General features: G+C 38.1%; 7 protein-coding genes across 7 annotated transcripts; 5 read left to right on the top strand and 2 right to left on the bottom strand.

Moving 5' to 3' along the window:
• Positions 1 to 952: 952 nt before the first annotated feature.
• Positions 953 to 1,814, top strand: SAMD00019534_055750 (hypothetical protein; the record flags this gene model as incomplete). Its single annotated transcript, XM_012899066.1, has 4 exons — positions 953 to 992; positions 1,089 to 1,324; positions 1,403 to 1,551; positions 1,619 to 1,814. 4 exons carry the CDS (start codon positions 953 to 955, stop codon positions 1,812 to 1,814), a joined length of 621 nt encoding a protein of 206 aa, XP_012754520.1.
• Positions 1,815 to 2,112: 298 nt separating this feature from the next.
• Positions 2,113 to 2,975, bottom strand: SAMD00019534_055740 (hypothetical protein; the record flags this gene model as incomplete). The annotated part of the gene is made up of 2 exons (XM_012899065.1): positions 2,113 to 2,388; positions 2,961 to 2,975. Coding segments are annotated over 2 exons (291 nt in total), but the record flags the coding sequence as incomplete, so codon positions are not given.
• Positions 2,976 to 3,981: 1,006 nt separating this feature from the next.
• SAMD00019534_055730 (hypothetical protein) lies at positions 3,982 to 7,714 on the top strand (the record flags this gene model as incomplete). Its single annotated transcript, XM_012899064.1, has 14 exons — positions 3,982 to 4,040; positions 4,128 to 4,310; positions 4,374 to 4,445; positions 4,531 to 4,683; positions 4,757 to 4,834; positions 4,903 to 5,037; positions 5,104 to 5,163; positions 5,229 to 5,363; positions 5,444 to 5,694; positions 5,763 to 5,907; positions 5,976 to 6,064; positions 6,125 to 6,367; positions 6,440 to 6,691; positions 6,753 to 7,714. 14 exons carry the CDS (start codon positions 3,982 to 3,984, stop codon positions 7,712 to 7,714), a joined length of 2,817 nt encoding a protein of 938 aa, XP_012754518.1.
• Positions 7,715 to 8,304: 590 nt separating this feature from the next.
• On the top strand, positions 8,305 to 9,179 carry SAMD00019534_055720 (hypothetical protein; the record flags this gene model as incomplete). Its single annotated transcript, XM_012899063.1, has 5 exons — positions 8,305 to 8,387; positions 8,451 to 8,630; positions 8,698 to 8,769; positions 8,859 to 9,008; positions 9,086 to 9,179. 5 exons carry the CDS (start codon positions 8,305 to 8,307, stop codon positions 9,177 to 9,179), a joined length of 579 nt encoding a protein of 192 aa, XP_012754517.1.
• A 1,113-nt stretch (positions 9,180 to 10,292) lies between these two features.
• SAMD00019534_055710 (hypothetical protein) lies at positions 10,293 to 12,271 on the top strand (the record flags this gene model as incomplete). Its single annotated transcript, XM_012899062.1, has 5 exons — positions 10,293 to 10,336; positions 10,415 to 10,503; positions 10,667 to 10,813; positions 10,880 to 11,125; positions 11,193 to 12,271. The coding sequence occupies 5 exons, from the start codon at positions 10,293 to 10,295 to the stop codon at positions 12,269 to 12,271; spliced, it is 1,605 nt and encodes a 534-aa protein (XP_012754516.1).
• Positions 12,272 to 13,149: 878 nt separating this feature from the next.
• Positions 13,150 to 16,731, top strand: SAMD00019534_055700 (hypothetical protein; the record flags this gene model as incomplete). Its single annotated transcript, XM_012899061.1, has 14 exons — positions 13,150 to 13,190; positions 13,275 to 13,346; positions 13,415 to 13,564; positions 13,636 to 13,725; positions 13,797 to 13,934; positions 13,996 to 14,061; positions 14,121 to 14,168; positions 14,231 to 14,314; positions 14,396 to 14,640; positions 14,706 to 14,841; positions 14,920 to 15,008; positions 15,082 to 15,327; positions 15,398 to 15,469; positions 15,713 to 16,731. The coding sequence occupies 14 exons, from the start codon at positions 13,150 to 13,152 to the stop codon at positions 16,729 to 16,731; spliced, it is 2,496 nt and encodes an 831-aa protein (XP_012754515.1).
• Positions 16,732 to 16,878: 147 nt separating this feature from the next.
• On the bottom strand, positions 16,879 to 18,268 carry SAMD00019534_055690 (hypothetical protein; the record flags this gene model as incomplete). The annotated part of the gene is made up of 3 exons (XM_012899060.1): positions 16,879 to 17,500; positions 17,579 to 18,082; positions 18,168 to 18,268. 3 exons carry the CDS (start codon positions 18,266 to 18,268, stop codon positions 16,879 to 16,881), a joined length of 1,227 nt encoding a protein of 408 aa, XP_012754514.1.
• Between the last annotated feature and the right edge of the window lie 1,115 nt (positions 18,269 to 19,383).

The raw sequence follows: 19,383 nt of genomic DNA, 5'->3' as shown, positions 1-19,383 counted from the left end.
TGGGAAATGGATGATTCGGTGCCGAGTGTCCCTGTCTGCTCCTTCGCTGCAAATATTTAATACCAACCTTTTGATATCCTGTTGTTTTTTTTTTGGAGTTCCTAAACAAAGTTATAATTATCTATGTATCTATGTAATTAAACATAAACAAGAGAGATAATGTAATACACTCAAGTTGGAAACTGTTTGAGTTGGTGGCTCATGAGTAAATAAATACCAACCTCATCATCTTCCCTGCTCCAATTACTCTCAAGATGACAGCACACACATGCTTCACGTGGGATTTTTTGTTGCTTTTGGAAGCAAGTGTCCCGTTTGTCCCATTCACTCACACACACTCACACCTCATCCATTTCTCTTTCACAATTCAATTGATTACCTCTCTCCCTTTCTCTTTCATTCTTTCAAACATAAACACACATAACTCAACAGTTATCTCACTTATCGATCACCCCAATATGAATGTCATAGAGGCATTGTCGGTGCAAACACATAATTCAATCAGGTGATCGTTGAAATGGAATGCAATTGGATTGCATTAGATGGATTGAATCTAATCGAATCTACGTTGGTCAGTAGTTTGGTTACAACCAAAGACAAAGTCATAGTTTTGTTGATAGAGACTCGACTTTGATTGTTGGTTTGAGATTGATTGATGATTGATTGATTGATTGAGAAGTAGTAGTAGTAGTAGTATTTGTGTTTAAGTGATAAACAAGAGCAAGAATGACTTTGAATTGGTCCTGGTATTCGAGGAGGTCATCAATCGATGTGGTTGTTCGGGTGGGGTGGGCCAGCTCATCTTGTGAAATTGAGACAACGTAATTTACATCAACTTCCAGATTCATTCATTTATTCATAACAAATAATATATTAATACAGATACTATAACAATAACAACAACATAATATATACATATATACATATATACAGCCTAATAAATAAGTTAAACATGAGTTTATTCGGAGGCAATGATAAAAAGGAACCGGCTAGTATGTACCTTACATTGATTGAATGAATGGATGAGATTATTGAATGAGAGATAGAGGGACATTGTTCATTAACGATAAAGTTAAACAATCATAAAGAGGTATTGAAAGAGACAAAGAAAGACTTGAACAAGTCACAACGTGATCTTGATAAACAGATTGTACAGTTGGACCAACAGGAGAAGGTCGTAATCACACAGGTCAAGGCTTTGGCCAAGAAAGGACAGGAGGCAAATGCAAGAACTCTGGCAAAGGAAATCGTTAGGATAAGAGAACAGAAGGATAAACTTAGAGCAATGAAGACCACAATGATGGGTGTATCTTCAAAGGCAACGGTAAGATATAGACATTAACAGACAGGTCCTTGACGAGGCTAGATCAAGTCTAACATGTAATTTATGGAACATATCTAGACAATGCAATCAGCAAATACAATGATGAAGGCAATGGGAACGGCCACCAAGGCAATGAATGTTGCCAACAAGCAATATGATGTCGCTCAGATGCAAAAGACAATGATGGAGTATCAGAAGCAAGTTCATCATGCAGATGTTACAGATGAGTATGTATCAATCTTGACAATGCAATGTACGAACAACTACTAACATGATTGATTGAATGATATATAGGATGCTACAATCTATGTTTGAGGATGATGAAGTGGATACCGAAGCAGACAATGTACTGTCACAGATTGTTGATGAGATATCAATGGATAACTACTCTAGGATGCCTGCCACTTCTCGAGACAGTCTGCTATCAGACAGCGAACCGGCCAGCAAGGTTACCGATGCCGACATTGATAAACTATTGCAAGGTCTATAGAATATATTGTATAATGTATATTAATTGTTAACATGTAATAAACTAGACTAGTCTAGCCAAACAACGCCAACAAAGATAAAGACAAGGAGGAGAGAAGAAGACAATGATAATAAGATTGATTGGTTGATTCGAACGTTTATTTATGGACATCCATCCAATAAACAGACGATAACGAGCAGATGATCACAACGAATGAACAGTTTACTCGTTGTCCTCCTCAAGCTGATCTGGGTCAGCAATCTGGAAGTATCTCAACTCGTAGGTGTTCTTGTTGGAGGCGACGACACGGAGGAAATCACGGATCTGCTTCTTCTTCAAGAACTTCTTGGTGAGGTACTTCAAGTATCTCTTGGAGAAATGGGATGGTGGCCTGGACGACGATCTTGGACTTCTCACGGGTGATGGTGACATCGTTACCGAGGTTTCCGGCCTTTCCCTTGACCTTGATCTTGTCGTGGAGGAACTTCTCGAACAAGGCGACATCGAGGATCTTTCCACCTGGGGCAGTGCAGTCGATGGTGAACTTGTGGTTGGACTTTCTTCTGAGAGCCGACTTGGGCGACTTGGTGGTTCTCTGTTGTTGTTGGAGATAGATAGAAAGAGAGGATGGGCATGTTAGTATATCTTGTTGGTTTGTTGGGTCGTTGTTGACTCGTGTTGATTCGTGATCCATTTCATAGAAGTGTATACAAATAGATATAGTACACAACGCAAATGTCTATTACATGTAATGATGTTGTTAAAGTATAACATCGGTTACATATACATTTAGTTGGAACATTGACTCTATTTGTATTGTACACTATTGATATACTACAGAAATGGTTGAAGGTTGACGAGGATAGAGATTATTGTTGTTGGACCAGGCTTTATCATCAGACCAGACTACATTGTCTACATCTCAATTCTTTCGTATTGTTCGTAATGTATGTTTGTTTATGAATCAAACAACTTGCAACGATTATCCAATAACAAATGATCAATCAAATAAGTATTGATTGATATATGTACTGGTGATGCTTTGAATGTTGTTGATTGACTAAACTACTACGACTACTACTAATGAACTGAGAGTGATTGGTGACATGGTAGTGTATTGGATTGACATATGCACTGGTACCAAACAATGTTACTCTAGTTACATACAGAGACGGAAGGCATTGTTGGTGATATCTAGTGGATGTCGAATGAACGTGAGAGATGAATGTGAGTTAACCAAGTGCTTGTTGTTGAAAGGCATTGAGTCTCTCGCTCGCTTCCATCTCACATTCAAATCATAAAAACAAAAAGAATTCAAAATAAGTCTAATTTGAATTACCAAACTTTTACAAAGTTGCGTAAGAGTTTACATAAATATCATTCAAGTTTATTTGTTTGACTTTCTTGTACAAGTGACCTAAAGAAGGTTCTGGTGAGATCTTTTGATAGAAATGGAGGAGTTTGAAAGAAAGAATTATGGGATTTGCCATTTAGGAATGAATAAAAGCGCTGTAAAATCTTTTTTGGCCATCAAGGGCTTGTAGCTCAGATGGTAGAGCGCTCGCTTAGCATGCGAGAGGTAAAGGGATCGATACCCTTCTAGTCCATAACCTTTTTCCTTCTCTAATCTCTTTTATTTGTTCAAATTCATTGATATTTAGTTATAAATAATTAATTAATGATTTATTAATATTTTTTCTAATCAATCTTGTTTAGATTTTAAGTGATTGGATATTTGTGATCCGATGTGGTGAAGGGGTGATCAATCAAAAATCAACCTGTCTATTCACTGAATTGATCTTGGTGTGACTGTCCTTCACATGGCTCCTATCTTACTGTATCGGTGACCTTTAATCTTAAACATTATTATTATCATACTTGTTGTTGTACAAATATTATTTGTTTTTGGAAATGAAGACAGTTAGTCGCGACTTTAACAAGGTATTTGCTCTGATCATAATATTGATCAACTGCATATGTATATTACAAACGAATGCACAACAGATTAATCCAACCGAATGTATGTGCTTATTCACTGAATCACTCAATCACTCAATCATCATAGTCTGACACTTATTGATCATTGTTGGCCTTCCCACTCCCCACCCCATATTTAGTAAAGTCATTGAGATGGTTAGCTCAACAGTTTAGTCTTCCCTGGAATGTCTCCGCGACAACATGCGTAGGCATGTCATCAGAACACCTCATCTGTACCACTCAAGGATCAGAGCTGACTGTCATTGAAATGTAAGCAAACATCATTCATGTTTGTGTTATGTTGTGTCAATTAATCACATGACTTACTGACCTGACGACTACCAAATCACTTTCTAGCAATGCACAGATCAGCTTGACTGTAATAATACCTATGGATGTTTCTATTACACAACTAGTATTTCCAAACTTAAAGTCCATCAGTATCATGGCCTCAGGTTCACCCTACCAAATGGCCAACACAACAGCCAATGTAATGGCAATGCTCGATACACAAGGCAACGAAAAGTTGACCAGTATCAGGTAACGTACAAGTCAATCAATGATTCATTCAATCAGTCATTTGACTAACATATAACTATGTAGTCTTGGGTACAACACAGCACTCAGTATCCTCATCTCTGATTTCTATCCACAATATATACCATTGGACACAGTGTATGTTTGATCGATTGTTGTTACGTAGATGAATGAATGAACGAACGAATGAACTTACCAATCACACCCACTGGTCGATGAGCAGAGAGTTCAATCAGATTACCATTGAGCAGATAGTACCAGAGAAGTTCATCACCCGACTCAAATCAATCAAGATCAATCAATGTGTATTCTCAGAGCCAACTGGTGGACAGATTGATCTGAATCCAGCATCCATACACAGCAAACTGACAACGATGTAAGTGTACACTAATCACGTTCACGTGTTGAATCGTCACACTGACCATCCATTCATCCATTCATCGATCCAGTAACATTGATTTCCCATCGACACAAGTTCGCAGTATATATCCAATCAATGATAGTAGCTTCCCTCTTTTGGATGAGTTGTATGTATCAATCACTCACTCAATCCAATCAATCATGTGACTAACTTGAGCAATGACGACATGAATAGGACCATGACATCGCCAACTCAACTTGGAGTGACCTTGAACCACACCAATATCACATGGCTGTCATTGAAGAGGACTCCACAGAATCTTGCACCAGGCACACTTAACATCATACGAGCAAACTCATTGGCTAACCTGTAAGTATTGTAATATCATTGGTTGAAGTTGGACGATGATACTAATCCAGACCAATCATTGATTAGTAATCTAAACAATTTCAAAGCGACACCAAACGATTTGAGGCCACTATCCATCTCTGCTGCGTAAGTGTTCATGAGCACTGGATGAATGATCCAATCTAACTAATACTCTATCAATACCATAACAGATCAATAACGTATTGTTCAGCTAATGTCATTCAATTTGATAATCTGAATGAGTTGTCCTATACTTGGTCCAACCTCACTACATTCCCAGCAGTTGACACATTCAACAATCAGTCCAATGGTCTAGTTCAATCATTGTATGTTATGCTGTTACACTCACTCACTCATGATATGATCGAATGAATGATGACTAATCACATACAACACCAACAACTAGAACACTCTATGGCAATAACATAACAGGACCACTCCCAGTGTATCCAAGTATATCAAGTATTACGGTATCACAGAATCCATCATTCGCTGGACCAATACCAGATCATTATTGTAGTCTTCAATTGGAACAAATGTCCTTCCAAGATACAGCACTCAAGAATGTACCAGAATGTTTCTTATGTGCATGGACAAAGGCCAAAGGTCTATTCAGTGGTTCTCTAATGTCGGGTCTACCCTCCGGATTTACATGTAGTATGTATACATTGAGACCATATCACCTCCCATGTATCAATCACTCATTCATTCATACATACATTTAGACTCATCAATTGACCTCAAAGTCTTCTTGATGACACCAACGACCAATATGACATCGATCACAATCACTGGATCAAACCTTGGATTTGGAGTTGATGGAGACATGTCTCCAGGATTGAAGTGTCTTGTTCCCAATCAACAGTTTGTGTAAGTTTGGTTGATTTGATTGATTGATTGAGTGCACTCAATACTTATACATCAATCCAATACTTTAGATATACACCACCAACTCCAAATGGACCAGGAAATCTACAATTCTCCATCAGTGATTCTATTAGCAAGTCAATCAATTGGGCCACAGATAGTATGTATTGCCTCACTCACACTCTCAATCAATCACTAACTTACATCATTCACTTCACAGTCACAATGGTCAGCAGGGCAGTTGCAGAGAGATATTATAGTGATTGGGAAATCACTGTATTGGGTAACTTTGACGTCAACCTTCAGTATAACATATCAGTCAATCTTCAAACGATGGTGGCCACACAAGTCACTCCCAACTTTATTAAATGTATTGTGACTGCGACTACCATGAGTAGGATGCCCAAACAAGTTGGTGTCCTGAATAACTACCAAAAGAAGGTTGGTGCAATTCAAATTATGAGTATGTCCATCATTAATCAATCACTCAATCAATCAATCATACTAACATCATCATCTATTCCACATATTTCAGAGTATCCATCTATATCATCATTCTCCAAGACAACAACGGATAGCAAGGACATTGCATTTTATGGATACTTTAGTATTATTACCAATGCCACATTGAATGTCACCATCAATGGTCTTGGATGTAGAGTAGCATTCATCAACTCATCACTACTCATATGTAATGTTACCACTGGTCAATTGAAGCCTGGATATGCCAACCTATCACTTGCCATCAATGGGGAGCTATTCCAATCAGATCAATACCTCCTGATATGTAAGTCAATCACTCGCTCGCTCATGGCCAATCAATCACTAACTGACTCAATCAAACATAGCATCATCAAGTATTGTTGATGATTGCGGTGCGTCAAGTGGATGTAGTGGAAATGGACAATGTGTTGAAGGAAGGTGTCAATGTGCCAAGGGCTTTGGTGGATATTATTGTGAGTCAAGGACCAATGATGGTGTGGTAGTGATCACTCCAGATGCAAGTAGTCCTGCGACTGTAATCAAGTCAGAGGGTGCCACTTTCCTATTCAATGTTGTGGCCATTCAAGAACTCGATCAGATTGGTCAGTTGGTCAGTGAGTTGCTCACCACAACTTGGACATCCACGACCATCAACACAGACACGATGACATCACATATCTACAACTTGACATCATTCAATCAAACACTCAATCTCAAGGTGTCATCAAGACTGGATGTGTCTACTGTCGAGAGGACTGTGGTGTTTGCCGGACAGACATTCACTTGCTCACCCAACTCTGTCAAGTTGACAATGTCCATCGAGCATTGGCCATTCCAATCAAACTTGAACACTCTACGCATGGTGTTGCACAAGGATGGCACACTCAACAATGACACTGGCGTTTGTGGAACCAAGAGCGTAGTTTCAGTGGACCCCTTCAACAACATGCAATACCTCAAGGTGATCAACAACAATGGCGTGGAGCTGTACGGACGCTTCCTCCCATACGCCATGTCGGACGGACGTCCAGCATTGTCGCGCAATGAGATCATCAACACTACAAACTCATCAACATTCATTGGCATCAATATGCCACATTGTTTGGATGAGTGTGTTGTGGATCCAGACTTCTCAGTGCTTGTCAACCCCAGTCCACAGCCATGTGACGATCAAACCAATCGTTGGAAGTTGCCCGTGATCATTGTATCAGTGATCGTCGGTACCATCCTTGTTTCAATCATCACTGTATCCATCATCAAACGTAGACTCAAAGGTCGAAGACTTAGAGATGTCGTCACACACAAGTTAAAGAAGATATCAAACTAGATAAATCTATCCTATCTCCCTGGCTGGAACTATTCCATCGTCATCATTCATCCAAACTGAACAATTGATTATCTGATTTGAACTCACCCATCATCAGGTAAGATATTTTTGAAGACCCAGTTGGGTCCTCAAGATTGGAGCCCCAACAACAAAAACAAGATGATTTTCACTGTTTCGTGGATGATCGCCCAAATTGGAGGGTATGATCAGTGCCGATGCCCCTTCATTTTTTGATCGTTCAGGCATAGGATTGGTTGATACATCCTCACTCACTCCCACCGGACAATCGTCATCTCGTTGAATACCCAATGAATGACAACAACAATTCTCAACAGACTTCGTTCAATTCATTCATTCCCCTGATCACAACAATCAAACAAACAATGAGGACTTTACTAATATTCTTTGTTACTTTATGGTTGGTCTCATCTTTTGGTGTTGTTCAATCACAGTTGAACCAAGTGGATCGTAAGTATAACTCATTCATACATACTCATCCAGCAGCATTCGTCTAACAATCAATCATATTCGGTCAATATTAAGTTACATCAATTAGATGGTTGATTCAACAATACAGACTGAAATGGAGTATGACTGCCAACACTTGTTCAGCAATCAACTTTCAAGGTCTATCATGTTCTACAGTAAACGGTACAGAGTCTATATGGATGATGTAAGTCTTTCAATCACATAATAATCAATCATTCAAACAAACTAACAAACCCACCCTAAATAGTACTGCTGAAGGTGGAATAGGCCAGGTTGACCAGGGAATGCCCGACATCTTGCTTACTCAATTAGTATTCCCAAGTCTAATCAGTTTCTCCATCAACAATATCACTCAGCCAAAGATACCTTCATTGAATATTCTGACCCTGTTGGACAATAACCAAAATACCAAATTAGTTACAATCAAGTAAGTTATTAACAATGATGATAATAATAATAATATATATGTCCTGACATTCAAATATACTTAATAGACTCACAGCATCACCGGATATTGGAATATCAATTGATCAAAACTATCCTATTAATATCCAGAATATCTCATAGTATGTATTATTTGACGATTAAATTAATCGTCAATAATATTATTAATAATTTTAAATATTATTTCACCCATCAATCAATCAAATAATAGTGAGCTTGTAAACATCACACTGAACTCTGATGTTCCTGAGCAATTTATAGCCAGATGTTTTGGATTTAGAATTGCTGATTGTATATTCTCAAGTTCCTCCTATCAGATCAACTTTAACACAGACCTTGTTCACCAAAACTTGAAGGAGGTGTAAGTTGTTAGTCTAATATCTGATTATAATATATAAATATTAACCTACTATCTAACAAAAAACCATATATTCATAGGTTTATCCTGTTTCCAGCACAGCAGACCAAGTTCACCAACATCTCACTTGATGATTACCACTTTCCATCGTTAACTCCAAGTAGTCCTGTGTAAGTATCATCCCCACGTACCTACCTTCAAGAATTTTTATATATATTAATATACAAATATAGGATCATTAAGTCAATCAATCAAATAGACTTATATTTTAATCATTCAACTCAACAGAGAATGTAAGTATGATTATTATTATCTATCTATTAATTAATTAATTATTAATTATTAATTATAATTAATAACATTATTTATTTTAGTTATTATGAAAAGATCAATTCATGGACAACAACAAGGAATAATTTATATATAGTCAAAGCTCCAGCAATGAATTATTTGTAAGTATTATCAATTTGAAACAAAGATCTGAATCAAATCCAGCTGGTGGCTCTGACAATCAATCGTTTTGAAATTCCCCAAGAGCTTTGAAGGGTATACAAATAATACCATCTGATCTAAGAGCAATTCTTCCGAATCTAGACACAATGTAAGTAATATAGAATTAAAAATTCAATCTATCAATCAATCAATTAATTAATACCAAACTTTCATCAATCTAAGATCAACTTTTAATACCAATGAGTTTGAACATGTTCCTGTTACTTGGGTGTAAGTATTAAATCAATCACAGTCTCCAATCAATTAATGAATTAATCTAAACTTGTATATATATATTTTAGGGCCCAGGATAATGCAAAACTGACAACATATCCACCTTTGGATACATTCCATTCCAATCCAGACATGACTATTCCTCTTCAATGGTGGGAGTCCCAAAACAACAATCATACAGGACCTCTACCACCATTCAATCTAACCAATGTTGATCTATCCGGAAATCCATTCTTTAATGGTTCTATTCCAGAGACATATTGTCGCGCCAAGAATATAACTTCCTTGGTACAGCCCTGGTCACAGTTCCAGATTGTTTCTTCTGTTCCTGGGCTGACAGCAGTCCATTCTTCCCTCCAACAGTAGTCAAACCACCTACATTCACATGTCGTAAGTACTTACATCATCGAATTGATCAACATATCATTTACTCATTGATTAATTCAATTATGAATACTATACTTAGCCTCAACTCTTGATCAAACAACGTATATCAAGAGTCCAAATGAGACCACGATCACGATTAGAGGAAGGAACCTAGGATTTGGATTGGACAGTGATATGGGTGTTGGCGTGAGTGTTCTTATCCGCAATGAAAGATTCACGTATGTTTGAACAAAACTTTGATTGATTGATCAAGACTTGCCGCCCACTCTCTGACTCGCCCCTTCACTCTCAATTAGGTTCAAAGTACCTAGCCCTGCTGGATCATCATATGTTGTCTTCTCCCAAAAGTATTCAATATCGAAGAGTGTTTCTTGGATCACAGATGGTAAGTGTCCTCAGACATACTTCCAACTACCTTAATGTTGTATTAACCAATAATGTTGGTATAGCAACCATAATCGGTCAAGGATCAATTGATAAATTATATGATCAATGGTTGATTAAGATACAGGGCACATTCGATCTTACTTATACCTATTCAATCAAAGTTGGTTCATCCATTGACATACCAATGACAGTTAGCGTATCTTTGCTCAGTGCCAACATCAGTACATCCACGGCAACATTTGGATTGAAGTCCATGGTGTCCATAACCAACCCCAATCAAGTGTTCCAGACCACTCTAACATATGATCGTATGTTTACAACATCATTATGACTAATTAATTCGGTCTCTAACAACTCAATCATTCAAATATTAGCATATCCATCAATATCTTCGTACACCAAAACCAGAGTTAGTAGTACTAGTATCACCTTCTTTGGATACTTTGGCAATATATTTGATAAGGTATTAGTTACAATCAATGGAGCCAGTTGGACAGTCACCAACTCAAACTCATCCATGATCCAATGTACCAACAATGGAAATCTAAAAAGTGGATATGCAGAGCTCTCACTCATAGTCAATGGTGAATCATTCATTTCAAATCGTACCTTGGTCATATGTATGTATCATTCATTCATTCATTCATTCATTCATTCAATCAATCAATCAAACTAATAATGACACAGTCCCAGATGAGATACCAGATGATTGTGGAGCACAATCCAGTTGTAATGGAAATGGAAACTGTGTGAATGGGAGATGTCAATGCTCAACAGGCTTTGGAGGCAACTATTGTGAGTCTAAAGGATCAACTACTGGAGTGGACATTACATCGGACGCCGTCCGCCCAGCCACAACAATCAAGACTGCCAACGAAACATTTATGTTTGCAATCATAGGTGTACAGGAGTTGGATGTCTATGGTGATCCAGTCAACTTGGTGTCAACAGTAGATAACTTATCATATGACATTTCTACCCCCATACCTGGCGTGACATCATACATGTACAACCTGTCATCACCCACCCCTGATCAATCAGACTTGAGAGTGGCACTTCAGATTGATGTGTCTACTGTTCCAAGGACTGTTGACTTTGCAGGACAGAGTGTATCATACCCTGCCAACTCTGTCAAGCTCACCATGACAATCGATAACTGGACATTCAAGTCGAACTTGAACTCACTTCGAGTGTTGCTTCACAAGGATGGATCATTGATCAATGACACCAGTCGTTGTGGAACAAAGAATGTGGTGTCAATTGATCAGTTGGACAATGTCCAATACCTCAAGGTGATCAACAGCAATGGTGTCGAACTATTTGGTCGATTCCTACATTATGCATTGTCCGATGGCAGACCTGCCATCTCACGCAATGAGATCATCAACACCACTGACACATCAACATTGATCGGTATCAATCTCCCACATTGTCTTCAACGATGTATTGTTGACCCTGACTTTACAGTGTTGTTCTCTGATGCCAATTTATTGGACCCAGATTACAATGATGAGTGTAAAGGTGGCAAGGATAACAAAGGTTTGGCTGGAAGTGTATCATGGAAGCTCATAGTGATCATTGTCATCCCGATTGTAGCCACATTCATAATCATCACAGTTTTAATAGTTGTGATCGTTCACAAGCTTCATGGTAGACGACTCAAAGATGTAGTGTCACATAAGTTAAAGAAGATGTCAAGGAGCAAGATGTCAAGGATGAGATTGGCAGATACAGATACTAAAGTTCACTATCAATCAAACAAATAATTTTAAAAATATTACAAATCATAAATAGATCAGCAATCACTGAATGACTTTGAATGGTTGTAACCCCGAATGAGTGAAGAGTCGCCACATGATTGAGCGATCAATCAGGTTGTCGCACGTCAAAAATGGGGGTTTTGGGTGCCAAAAGTCGGGGGAGAATGAGGCTCGAGTACCCAAGTGAGATTGATATGAAGTTGATATCTATATTACATTTTATCTGAACGGATATTAATAGATTTATCAAAGTATTTCTCTGGTGATGATTATGATCAACTGACGTGTTCCCGACCCTTCAGAATTGACCATTAAACAACTTCGTATCCTAATCAGTCATTCATTCAATCCATCAATCAAACAAACAATGACGAGTAGTATCTCTATGTTAGTGATCATATGTATCTTGGTGATTGGCAGCTCAGTGGAAGAGGTACAATCCCAGTTCAACCCGGCTGAGTGTATGTTGGTATAGTTGATATCAATGTTTCATTCTAACGATCAAACACTTGATCTACACTTTGTAGTGGCATCACTTCGATGGTTGATACAACAGTATCGATTGAATTGGAATATGACAGCAACAACCTGTGACAAAGTCCTCCCCACAAGTACCAGTGACACTCTTACCTGCACAGGAGATACCATTAAATCAATGTAGGGTCCATCACACTCACATTCACTCTAACTCACTCATTTAAACATTACTAATTCAATTAATCAATCAATGAATTAAACAGTGTATTCAATGGATATGCTGGACCAGCAGTTGACAATGGAATGCCAGATGCTTTGTTAAAGGAGTTATACTTTCCAAACATGATATATATCACTATTGAACSGAAGCAGACAACCTAGAATACCAACTGCAAAACATCCTTACAATGTTGGATACAGCCAATAACACTAAATTAGTATCAATTCAGTATGTCACTAAAATTATAATAATATATTTTAATATAATATCACCTCTAACCATTGTTTACTAATATCATTCAATCACCCGTAGAATACATAATAGTATAGAGATAATAATCAAGTTTGATGTCAACTATCCACAATTCATAAAGAAAGGAGGATTGTAAGTGATCAATCAAAGATTATTGAAATCCATTACTTAACAATCAATCAATCAACTTTATCAAACAGTGAATTTGTCAATATTACCATTGATTCTGATGTACCTGAGCAGTTTCTACAACGTTGTAGATTGATCAGACTTCAGAAAATAACATTCACAGACCCATCATATCAGATCAATCTCAATCCATCAATATCCTACCCACTCATGCAAGATCTGTAAATACTATAATTCACTAGATGGAGAGTTTCAAAGCTTGTCCAATGACTAATCAATTCCAATAATATAGGAACATAATGTACCCTGAACACCAGACACGGTATACATCCTTTACAATAAGTGACTTTACACTTCCAGCTTTATATCCTACCAACCCAGTGTAAGTTGTAACTGTTGTTGATTTAGAGAGTTAGTAATTGATTAACTTATGAAACTACAAACTTGATATAGATTCATCTCTTCATACAATCCAATTGACCTCTACTTCAATCATACTACTCTACAGAGAGTATATTATGAGAGAGTTGATCATTGGGCTACACCAAAGGGTAACTTTTACTTTATTAATGCTCCTGCATTGGATTATCTGTAAGTTCCACAATTTCTCAAACACAAACTAATAATATATTAACAATATTTAATATAATAGGGATATATTTGGATCAAATATTATACCTTCGGATCTTAGAACTATTGTCCCAAAACTAGAGAATTTGTAAGTTGGATGGATTTAATTTCCGAATTAATTAATTAATTATTTCATTCTTTCCATAGTATTGTATCCAATATCAATGATGTCCAACTGGTACCTTTATTGGAACTGTAAGTACTACGAATTATATTATTTTATTAATTGTTTCAATACTGACCAAACATAATATTAGTGATCAGAGTGATTCCAAATTGTCAACATATCCTCCTTTGAACACATTCAAGGATAATTCCCAAACTTATGAAACAATAATATGGTAAGAAAGGACATTGTCAAACATTTAATTAATTGATTGATTGATCACTTACAAATCTAGATTCAATAATTGAATTTGTAGGGATGCCAGTAACAACAACTTTACAGGTCCACTACCAGAGTTTAATATAACTCGACTGACCTTTAGCAATAATCCATTCTTTGCTGGACCAATTCCAGATAGTTATTGTCGTGCTGCTACAGTCAGTTTCACTGGCACCGCTCTTACCAATAAGTCTAGGATACCTGATTGTTTCTTCTGTGCTTGGAGTGATATGCAATCATCCTTCCCTCCTATGCAAATTGACCTCTCTACCTTTATTTGTAGTATGTATCAGTGACAACAATTAATTGAGTCGCGTTCTCTAACAATCAATCATTCATTCATTTAGATACAACACTTGATACAACAAAGTATGTCAAGTTACCAACAGAGAATTCAATTACAATCAGAGGCAAGAATCTTGGATATGGTCAAGATATTCAGACACCTGGTCTCACTCTCCTTTTACCAAATGAACGATTCAAGTATATATCCATCCACCAATCGATCCTCCAACCATCTCAAAACAAAGACGAACTAACAAACATCACACTCATATTTAGATACAATGTTGCCAGTCCTTCTGGATCACAATCATTGGTATTCTCTCAAAAGTACTCAATATCCAGGAGTGTCTCATGGGTGACTGATGGTAAGTATCCTCACCAATACTGTCACAAACATGAATCAATCAATCATATTAACAAATTTGATTGATATTTTAGCAACGGTGATCACCAAGGCTTCAGTTGATAAGTTTTATGATCAATGGTTGATCAAGATATTAGGTACTTTTGATGTCACTCTTACTTATAATCTAAAGTATAATGGTGTGACCACATCATTGACTGTCAGTGCATCAATGCTAAGTGCCAATGTGAGCACAACAACAACAGCATTCCCCAACACAAACAACCGAATAACTATCTCAAACATCAATCAAGACATTGATTACAACATGGTCAATTATCGTAAGTATCCATTCTCACAGCATTCAATCAATGTCTAACTGACTCACTCACTCAATCAATCAAACAACAGAGTATCCATCAATTTCATCATTCACTCCAACCAAAGTGAGTAGTACAAGTATATCATTCTTTGGATTCTTTGGTAACTACATTGATAAGGTATCAGTCTCAATCAATGGTGTTGGATGGATTGTATCAAGCAGCAGCTCATCCACAATCCAGTGCACATACAACGGAGGTGTCCTATTGAAGAGTGGATACGCAGACCTTGCCCTCACCATCAATGCCGAGTCATTCATCTCCAATCGCACATTAGTAATATGTACTGTAATGATTGATTGATGGAATGGAAATATACTAACTCATAATGATTGATCATACACAGTCCCCGATGAGATACCAGATGATTGTGGCACTCAATCATTATGCAATGGCAATGGCAACTGTGTAGCTGGACAATGTCAATGTTTGAATGGCTTTGGAGGTCACTATTGTGAGTCGACACTCACACCTGGTAGCGTGGATGTCATCTCAAACACTTCAAGTCCAAGCACAACGATCAAGGCTGGCAACGAGACATTCATGTTTGCCATTGTTGGAGTACAAGAGTTGAACAACTTTGGTGAGGTGGTCTATGTTGTATCAACACAAGACAACGTATCATTCAACACAATCACATCAACTGGAGTGACATCTTATGTGTACAACATCACTTCACCAACTCCCGATCAATCAGACCTCAGTGTTGCACTTCAGATTGATGTGTTCTCCAGTTCAAGGACCATTGAGTTTGCTGGACAAACAGTTGTGTACCCTGCCAACTCTGTCAAGGTGACCGTGACCATCGATCAATGGACATTCAAGTCGAACTTGAACTCACTTCGAGTGTTGCTTCACAAGGATGGATCATTGATCAATGACACCAGTCGTTGTGGAACAAAGAATGTGGTGTCAATCGATCAATTGGACAATGTCCAATACCTCAAGGTGATCAACAGCAATGGTGTCGAACTATTTGGTCGGTTCCTACATTATGCATTGTCCGATGGTAGACCGGCCATCTCACGCAATGAGATCATCAACACCTCCGATACATCTACATTGATCGGTATCAATCTCCCACATTGTCTTCAACGATGTATAGTTGATCCAGACTTCTCTGTATTGTTTGATCAGGCCAATGTTCTTGATCCAAACTCTGATTGTAATGACAACAGCAAAGATGGAGATGGTACCAAGGTATCATGGAAGTTGATCGTCATCACTGTAGTGCCCATAGTTGGAGGCATCATCTTTATCACACTCATTGCAGTACTGATCATTCACAAACTACATGGTCGTCGACTTGGTGACGTAGTCTCACACAAGCTACACAAGATGTCCAACAAGGGCAAGAGTTACTGATCCAATCTTTCACCAACATACTTGTCGGGATCATTCCGATCACTCATTCAAACATTAAATCAATCAATCAAACATTATATATCACATAGATAGTCGTTAATATTTATTATTGTGTACAAATGAGATGGTGTTGAGCATGACTCCAAGTTATGCTCGCACAAGGATGGACTCGGGTGGCTCCATGATCTTGGTGATCATGAACCCACTTGAGGCAACACAGATCGATCGAAGGAATTGGACCATGGAACCCTCGTTGGTCCAGGTGAATGCGACTAAGAATAACAATCTAAATAGCTCAACACCATAAGCATACTTCTTGCGGTCGTAGATCCTACCCAGGATGGTGATGCTCAGGTAGCATAGCAGGAGGTAGAGCGCCAGAACTTTGTTGGTATTGTCCTTTTCATACTTGGTCATAAAGACAAAGACTGAGCCAATCACCATAACACAGTGTACAACAACATAGAGGTTGAGAGAGCTGGCCACGGGTGGGTCGATCCTGGTCTTGGAGTCACCCTTCACTGGCTCGGGTATCTCGGCGATGAATCCCAAACGTGGTGAGCCGGGTCTCCAGCCTGGACCCTTCAACAAAGATTGGAACTTGTGGCTCCAAGTAGTCTGTTGCTTCCACTTCAAATACATATCGTAGATGTAGTGTAGTTGGATCCAGGTCGGGTCATTGCTGTTGACAGGGTGGACTAGTCCATAAAAGCATTCTTCATCCTCCTCGACAAAGGTTCCAAGGATGCGGTCCCAAATGATCAGGACACTATAGTTGATTGATTGATTGAGTGGGTTAGTGAGTGATCATGTTTGATTGATTGAGTGAGTGATTAAGTCAACTTACCCTCCATAGTTCATATCAATGTACTTGGGGTTCCTGGCGTGATGGACACGGTGATGGCTTGGAGTGTTGAAGATCCATTCGATTGGTCCAAGCTTGGGAACGTACTTGCAGTGGAGGAAGAATTGGTATATGTTGTTGGCTTGGAGATGGAAGAAAAGCATCTGAGGTGGGAACACAAGACCCATGGGTATGAGGTAGGTCCAGGTACGGTAGATCTTGAGGAAACTCAACCTCAGGTTACCAATCAGGTTGAACTTCTCGGCAGAATGATGTTGTACATGACCCAACCATAATATACTGACCTCATGTGTTAGACGATGATCAATATAAAATGCAATATCGACCATTAAGAAACACAAGAATGAGGCCAACTTATTATCTGTGGCGTAGTCCAACAACCTATAGTTGTTCCACATGTAACAAGTACCAGCATACTCAAACGCAGCAATAAATGAGCCAGCCAGCAGGAGGTCCCAAGTCTTGGATACGATTCCAGTAGCAACACTATAATAATAATTATTTTTAATATGTTAGTATTAAATATTTTTGATTAATTGAGTTTTTGAGTGATTGAATGAGCCGGACTTACCTTGTAAAGGAATCATTCCAAGATAGGTCTTCTTCAAAAAAAAGATCCAAAACGTTCTCTACAAATATAAAGAATAGGAAGTATGGTAATACATCCTTCATATAATCATGAATTATCTCTATCATTTTTAATATTTTGGACTTGGTGTAATAATTATTAATAATAATATGAATCACTAGAACTGGTTCTTATTTATACTACTCACTCACTTTGGATTGTCCATACATGCACACTCACAGACACATGTCACCCTACAAATCACACAAAACCAGGTGTCTTTTGAATTAAAATAGACAGGTATCCTTACCAATCTGGGCAAAAGTAGTGTAATTCCAAACAGAATAGTGCACCTACCTTTTCAAAAAGACCACACAAATCAAAAGTCGATGGAAGAAGAAACGAATTTGCTTTGCCTAGTTCCATGACAATGCACCCACCCTTTTCGAAAACCGTACTTGGGGTGACGAGAATGTCTATAAAAGGTTATAAAGTTGTTTGGATCGCTTTTGATGGATCTGAAGTTTGATCACCCGTATTAATACTTCATGATGTTCTTCTTACGAATTTCAATGTAAAGTTCTACATTGTGACACTACACCAATTTGAGTCGGGCCTCAGCCTCTAATAAAAATAATATTTTATTGTCCGACTATTTTAAAATGAAGGGTCCTTGAATACTCCATTCATTCACTTTCGCTATCACACTAGTATCAGGTATTCATTGTTTTGTGACATGTCAAAGTAGAGCCAATGGTTATGAACTTCGAAATAGAGTTGATTTTTTTTGATCACTACCTGTCTTTGAAGCGACACCACACTTTGGACATGATCATTCACTCAACGTCATCATTATAATAATATCAGTGATATTTCTCTATTCAATTCAACGATCTGGACCCATTGTTCGTCGAGTAGGGTGACTGTTCGAACAACGAGATAGTGATCCCATCCTCGAGGTGAGGTCTAATGATGGGCGGTCCTTGCTTGTTCGCACAATGAATTCCCAATCATTGTCATATGTTGGGCCACATTTCCTAGAGGCAGACGCCAAGCTGACTGAGTCAGTGCACCAAGACTGACAGTTTCCCCACAATGACAAATCATGAGTCTCTTCATCATCATTCATCAAGTATTCTCTATCTCCATCAAAGTAATACAATCAATCAAACAATCGGTCCGTCTATCTCCTCATCAATGGCCATTTCTACCAACATGT

This window comes from Acytostelium subglobosum, assembly GCF_000787575.1.
Source record: "Acytostelium subglobosum LB1 DNA, scaffold: scaffold10, whole genome shotgun sequence".
NCBI classification, from domain to species: Eukaryota; Evosea; class Eumycetozoa; order Acytosteliales; family Acytosteliaceae; genus Acytostelium; species Acytostelium subglobosum.
This window is presented reverse-complemented; position numbering and strand designations above follow the sequence as displayed.